The following is a 7,455-nucleotide window of genomic DNA, read 5'->3' as shown; positions in this document are numbered from 1 at the left end:
AACACATTGATACATGGCGGTATTCGAACCCAGGACCTGCAGTTTGCAAATCTAGTGCTTGACCCCTGAGCCACCGACGCTCCTTAAATGTTACCACATTTATAATCGAGTGATATCTTAATTAAGTTAACTAACTCCATTTGTCATAAACTGAAGTAATTAAGATCGTTTTACATCATTAAATATTAATAATGCGAAATCATAATACAATACGCAGTTCTGTGGTTTACTGCTAATTCCTGTCATATGTTATTTTCCTACAGATTCCAATTGGCATTGCTTATTTTTTTTCTTTACTTATTACTTTCATTGTCTGGTAAATATTTAGCTGGCACGTGTATCAGGTGGCTCTTGTAACATACGTTTTGTAAACGAATCAAAGAGGAAACTTGACTTGTGTTAGCCTTTTATCTCTAATTAATGCATAAATGTAATTAAATTACGATCAGATAATTTATAAAACGTTTATTTAATTGAATAACATAAATGATTAATAATGGAAACTTAGTAATAACAATTATATGAAAGTCACTTCTTCACACACTTCACTTTTCATTTTCATGTACAACTTGCGGCTTGTAGTCCAAGTCGAGAACCTTCCTCAGACTGTCCGCATACATATCTAGTCTTTGCGTCATGTAGTAGCAGCGGCGGTCTCTTATCTGTCTGTTCAGGTTCAAATCCATTTCAGCGATGAGAAGACCGTCTTTAGTACGGGAAAGTCCGGGACATCTTACACCATCCGGACCACAGAAGTAACTCGAACCGTAGAACAGACCCAGGTCTTTGTGCGCCGGTTTACCATCTGCTGAGGTGAACTCGTTGGGGAACTCCTCGTAGCCGACTCTGTTTATAGCGGCTGTGAAATAACAGTTAGTGATCGCAGCATTCCGCGCTTCTACGTTCCACATATACTCACTCCCGGCTTCCCCAGCGACTGTACAAGATGGATTAAACACAATCTCAGCTCCGTTAAGTCCAAACATCATCCAGTTGAGGACATGGTGACGTCCAAAGCAGATGTTGACAGCTATCTTACCGTAACGAGTCGCGAACACCGGATGACCTGTGTTACCTTCCATGTAGTAATTAGACTCGTTGAAGTCGCCCACTCTCGGTATGTGGTTCTTACGATGCTTGCCGATGACATTACCTGTGTCACTGATCACCACGGTCGTGTTCCACAAGATATCGCTGTGGTTCTCATCGCGTTCGAGGATAGATGAGACTATGACCATCGCGTATTTAACAGCCAGCTCCTTTAGGAAGCGAGTCGTAGGACCTTCTTCAGCAGATTCAGCGAATTCACACCATGGCTGCTTTTCTCGGGTGCAAAAAGCGAAAGGCATGTTCCATAGTTCATGGAAGCAGATGATATTTACACCCTCTTGTCCGGCGACGTCAATAATCTTCTTAACCTTTGCGAATATCGCATTCTTCTGTTCGTTGACCGGACGATCGGTGGGCGCGGCTATGGAATGCTGGATCAGACCTACCTTGACTATTCTCGGTGGTCTTGTATGTTCCTTTTTAGCTGGAAAACCGTACGCCGCGATTTCGAAGTCGGCGTCCTTGGCCGCAGCGATAGAGGAATCTTTGAGTTTCAATTCATTGTGTTCCCTTTTTCCGTAGTATATTCTATTAAATTCCTGCAAGTCCCGTCCTGTCAGGTTGTTGTTGACTATCGCTTCGAGGCTGACCGTTTCGTTTTCCATTGCTATGTCGTCCGTCAACTGGGGGCTGTCGAGAATGACTGCTGGTGGTTCTCGATCATTCGCGCTATTTAAACAGTCGGGCTGTCGGTTCACAAATGCACTCAAAACATCTAGTGTTATTTGTCTGTGTGTTGCCTAACGTACATCCGATGAACTTGGACCCCTCTGATAATATAACAGTATCTATATGAAAAATAATAGCCTTATCAAAAGAACATTAACTCCGGTATAAATAAACAATATTATAGATAGATGAGACTATTTATATTTAGGTTATTGATGAAACAGACAAAAGCAGGCTAAGCTCGATACATACGGTACTTACTAATTTTATCTTGAAACTAGGTGTCGCCCACGACTCCGTCGGCGTGTTGGTCTAAAAAAAATAAACATTTAGGGTGATGAAAAATAGATGTTGGCCGATTCTCAGACCTACTCAATATGCTCACATTCATGAGAATCGGTGTAGCTGTTTCGGAGGAGTATGGGGAACGAAAATTGTGACACGATAAACTATATATAAGATATATATTAAAGACAAATCAAATTATAATCAACTAACACTAAAAAAAACATAATTTATAATAATCTGGATATTCGATATTATCGCATGTCAATTTTAATAAAAATAAAACTTTTATTAGACAAAAAAAGTCGAGTTGAAACGTAGTCAATATAGATGGACCCTTAAACATGTTTGCAATAAGAATTAATCACATGGTTAATGTATGCAGAACCTGTACCTAGGCTACGACGAAGAATTTATAATCTATGTCTATATACAGTACTGTGTTTACATCTCAAAGTTATGTAACATCTACTCGATATACAATCAAGTTTGTATCCTACATAAAACAAGATGGCGCGTTCTCAAACTCTCGATGAAATTGTCAAAAACAATTTAAATTTGGAACGAATAAAAGAATTCAACAGAATTTACTACGGACGTGAAGATCATTGTGAAATAAAATTAAAACCAGCCAGTGTCATCGCGAGTGAAAAGTTTCAAATCGAACTGGCAGCTTATTCATTTCACGCAGCCAAAGAAGAGGTTAGAAAACCAAGATTAGTTAAATTGGGGTTAGTACAACATTCTATTGTTTTACCAACTAATGAGTCGTTGATTTCTCAAAGAAAAGCAATATTTAATAAAATTGAAAACATAATAAATATTGCAGCATTTGAAGGTGTTCAAATATTATGTCTGCAAGAAACATGGTCTATGCCATTTTTTCTTTGTACAGGAGAAAAAGATAATTGGACAGATTTTGCAGAATCAGCTGAAAATGGACCCAGTACGAAATTCATTAGCAATTTAGCGAAGAAATACTCTATGGTAATTATATCACCGATTCTGGAAATAGATAACAATGGTGTTTGGTGGAATACAGCAGTGGTTATAGATAATGGAAGATATTTGGGAAAACATCGCAAAAATCACCTTCCGAGTGTTGGCAGCTTTAGTGAAACTGCATATTACTCGCCTGGTGATTTAGGACATCCTGTATTCGAGACTAGATATGGAAAAATCGCCGTCAACATTTGCTTTGGCCGTCATCATGCGTTAAACTGGTTGATGTTCGCTCTAAATGGTGCTGAAATTGTCTTCAATCCTTCAGCCACTATATCGGAATTCGGCGAATCGTTTTGGGGCATAGAAGCCCGTAATGCAGCTATCGCGAATGGTTATTTCACTTGCAGCATTAATAGGGTTGGCAACGAAGAGTTTATTAAAATGCTGGATAATAAAAAAGTAACTCGAACTTACTATGGATCTAGTTATATAACAGCTCCCAATGGATTCAGAACACCTGGACTATCCAGGGTTAAGGATGGTTTACTCATCGGGGAAGTAGACCTAAATTTGTGTAGACAAGTAAAAGATCAATGGGGTTTTCCAATGACTTCGAGGTTAGAATTATATTCTAAAGAATTAAATGTAAAACAATAAATTATTTTATATTTTTTTATAAACAATGTTTTTAATGAACAAAGAAAATCTTTTATTCTGCATATTACATCCTGGTACAAAAACTTTTTAATTCTTTTATCACGATATTTCTACAATATAATCTTTCAATGTAAATACATAGTGATTTTAAATTGCAGTCATTTTGCTGATATTTTCTTACAGGCGCTTATTTAAGATCCTTTTTTTGTGACTGATTGCCACTGTTTGCCTTGAGGAGGCATTTACAGCTTCACCGGGCTTGAGGTGGCCGAGCGCAGATGGAACTTAGCCTAAGCCTCGTTTAAGAGTAACTAAGCTCGAGGGCTCCCTCAGGAACCTGGGCTCAGGCCGTTACTTCTTTATTATTACCAGATTGGAGATACATTTTAAGAAACCTTGCTAATACTCATAATAATTAACATGGCTTGCATCACATGTAGACTATTTAAAAATTACGTAGTGTTAAAATTGTATCTACTCAAAGGTAATAAATAGATTGTCATACGATATGAATAACAAAGAGTATATTTGTCACAAAGCGCCTGTTAATTAATTAAGATAAAGCTGCGTTTGTAAGAACACACTATTAAAAACAAAAATGTTAAAGTAATTTTTATGGTCTGTACATATTTTATACTTTTTTTCGATTTAATAAAAACGAATTTTAACAAACGCTATGTGCCTCATTAGTATTTAACATTTTTATATGTTACTTGTTCTTTTTACTCGTTTTTTAAACTTTCGGCAATCGACCACATTTAAAAGGGGTAGGTTATGAGGTTATGTAAAACTTTATAGGTCTCGTAAATAATAACTATTTACATTTCTCCTCTCACTTAGATTCTCCACTTTACTTTTTATATACGCTACCCTATTACTGTTTGTATGTTTGAAGTTTAAACAAAAAACCTGTACTTATTAACATTTCACTGTCCACAATCCTTTGGAATTAAATATTTACATAAGAGTTTTTCCTCTAAATCGAACACAATGACAATGCAGTTTTGGAAATATGATTCATGTTAGGTTAAAGTCCACTGTTCAAAATCCATTTTGCTTAGTTTTTATGACAAAGTATATTTGATTTTTAAAGTGTTAATTGACAATGTACTATGACTTGCCAGTGATGGTGTACTTTCATATTTCAACCGTAGTCATCATTAGTAGAAAAATCGATTAAGATGAAAAAAAAAATAACGTCATTTTGACAAAATAAATATTACTGTTGTTGTCAAGCGAAAAAATTTTGCGATTTACTTAAGTCTATTTAATTTTAAAATCTTAATATCCATAAGTAGATTATAATCCATTTAATACGCATAGTTCTTGTTTTATAGATAAAAAAAAACTAATTGTAAAAAAAAATCATGAGTTTTTTATTTAAAATATTTTAGTAATAGTCATGACAGGTTGAGTGCCAAGTCTCAGAAGAAGATGTCATGGACAGAGCGAAGTGGAAGAGACGGATTGGGAAAGCTGACCCCACCTCCTTGTGGGATGCAAGCTAGGGAGAGAGAGAGAGAGAGAGAGAGTCAGGACAGGTTGATAACTAAGCTAAAGCCTTTAAATACTAGATAAAAAAAGTGGATAGTTTCAACGATAACACAACTATATTTTTAAATTGTTAGAAAACTCATTATATAATATAAATGATTGATTTTTTGTCTATGTGTAATATGTTTTAATTAGCTTATGCAGAAAACGGTAAATAAGTATGTACTGCCTCGGTCAGTGACCTTTACATTGGAAGACATAAGGTTGAGATAAATTTACATTATTATATCTTTTAATCTAGTACCTAAAAAATATGTATTATTTTCACAAAGCCGTAAATGAATGTTTCATAGCAAATAAACCTTATTTTGATGATCACACACGCATATTTATTAATTACACTAAACGTTCACTGTAAATAAAAATTAGGAAGAAAAAACGCGATTCGTTTTACATATTTTTATCAAGAAAATAAAATTTACATAGAAACTATTTTCTCTTTTCGTACACAACTTGTGGTTTATAATCGATATCTAAAACTTTACTTAAACTGTTCACGTACAATTCCAAACGTTGCGTCATTTGGTAACAAGTGCGATCCCTCACCTGCCTGTTCAGGTTCAAGTCTAATACGCCGATGAGGAGTCCATCCCTGGTGCGCGATAGTCCGGGACACCGGACACCGTCCGGCGCGCAAATATAGCTCGACCCGTAAAAAGGCCCGAAGTCATGATGAGCGGGCATCCCATCCCCTGAAGTAAACTCACTGTTAAATCTTTCATTCCCAACCCTATTGATTGCCGCTGTGAAGTAACTATTCGTTATAGCAGCATTCCTAGCTTCTATATTCCACATGTACTCACTCCCTGTATCACCACCTACGGTTGCTGAAGGATTAAATACGATCTCTGCTCCGTTGTGACCGAACATCATCCAGTTCAAGACGTGATGACGACCGAAGCAAATGTTGACAGCTATCTTACCGTAACGAGTCGCGAACACCGGATGGCCAGTGTTACCTTCCATGTAATAAGTCGATTCGTTGAAGTCACCCACTCTTGGTACATGATTCTTCCGATGCTTGCCGATCACGTTACCATTGTCACTTATCACAACAGCCGTGTTCCACAAAATGTCACTATGATTTTCATCTCGCTCTAGAATCGGAGATACGATCACCATAGAATATTTCGCGGCTAGTTCCGATATAAATCTAGTGGTAGGACCATCCTCTGCAGACTCGGCGAACTCGCACCACGGTTGCTTCTCTCTGGTCGCGACGAACATTGGCATGTTCCACAACTCTTGGAGACACAGGATGTTCACGCCTTCATCACCGGCCGTCTCTATGATAACTTTAACTTTATCGAAAATTGCTGCCTTTTGCAAACTAATCGGTTGATCCGTAGGTACGACGATCGAATGTTGTATTACTCCAATTTTAACTATCCTGGCTGGTCGGATTTGTTCATTTTTGGCGGGAAAAGAATACGCAATAATATCGAAATCGAATTCTTCTGATTTATCTTTTGAAGATTCTTTTATAGGGACATTTAAATGATTCCTTCTTCCGTAGTATATTCTATTGTATTGCTCTAAATCGTAACCGTTAAGGTTATTATTGATGATAGTCTCAAGGCTGTTAGCTTCGCCGTCCATTTTTCTATTCGGAACGTGTCGTCGCGCCGATGTTTTGGCTCACACTGATTCGGCTTTTATCAGGCACATGTTTTGTATCACAAACTATTTATTACATCATGATAAGATTGCAAAAACCTAAGGTTTAAAAAAAAAAAGTTTTAACAGACGAGATTTTTATTTCTACAATAATTTCACTCTCTACTTATAAATATTTAATTTGAAAAAAATATTCTAAACAAACACACATGGAACAATTATTACTGCTTATTAAAGACAGGTGACCTAAATAAAAATGGTAAGTTAAAAAAAATCACCTTTTATACTATCAGTATTAAATTATATTGCATTTCGTAGTTTTGAAATTGGATTAACGTTAAATTATTAAAACCTTTTTCTGTTAGATTTACTGAGATACCCTAATTTGTTTTGTGCCAAAAATGGAAAGCCTTAAAACTTGGATATTTGTCAGACATCAGAAAACTATCTTTAACCAAAAAGGTAACTACATTTTTTAAGAAAACGTGTTATGTCTATGACATAATAAAATTCAAGGTCGGTTAAAAGGCAATGACCTCTCATTTGCCCTTTGTGCTTTTTAAGCAAACGTGAACGATGACCTGGTCCACTAAACGAATGACTGAAACTATCCCTATA

The 7,455-nt window shown here is 36.3% G+C and overlaps 2 protein-coding genes and 1 pseudogene across 3 annotated transcripts; 1 reads left to right on the top strand and 2 right to left on the bottom strand.

Annotated features, from left to right (window-relative positions):
- Nucleotides 1–453: 453 nt before the first annotated feature.
- LOC106119389 (beta-ureidopropionase pseudogene) lies at nt 454–1,796 on the bottom strand (annotated as a pseudogene). Its single transcript, XR_001227962.1, has one exon. The product of XR_001227962.1 is annotated as a beta-ureidopropionase pseudogene (transcript).
- A 724-nt stretch (nt 1,797–2,520) lies between these two features.
- LOC106119393 (beta-ureidopropionase) lies at nt 2,521–3,677 on the top strand. The gene has a single exon (XM_082930801.1). The coding sequence runs from the start codon at nt 2,575–2,577 to the stop codon at nt 3,664–3,666; it is 1,092 nt and encodes a 363-aa protein (XP_082786927.1). The 5' UTR covers nt 2,521–2,574; the 3' UTR covers nt 3,667–3,677.
- A 1,373-nt stretch (nt 3,678–5,050) lies between these two features.
- Nucleotides 5,051–6,852, bottom strand: LOC106119390 (beta-ureidopropionase). Its single transcript, XM_082930800.1, has one exon. It carries the CDS (start codon nt 6,817–6,819, stop codon nt 5,650–5,652), a length of 1,170 nt encoding a protein of 389 aa, XP_082786926.1. The 5' UTR covers nt 6,820–6,852; the 3' UTR covers nt 5,051–5,649.
- Nucleotides 6,853–7,455: the final 603 nt, after the last annotated feature.

This window comes from Papilio xuthus, unplaced genomic scaffold (genome assembly GCF_000836235.2).
Source record: "Papilio xuthus unplaced genomic scaffold, Pxut_1.1 DF827461.1, whole genome shotgun sequence".
In the NCBI taxonomy this organism is placed as follows: domain Eukaryota; kingdom Metazoa; phylum Arthropoda; class Insecta; order Lepidoptera; family Papilionidae; genus Papilio; species Papilio xuthus.
This window is presented reverse-complemented; position numbering and strand designations above follow the sequence as displayed.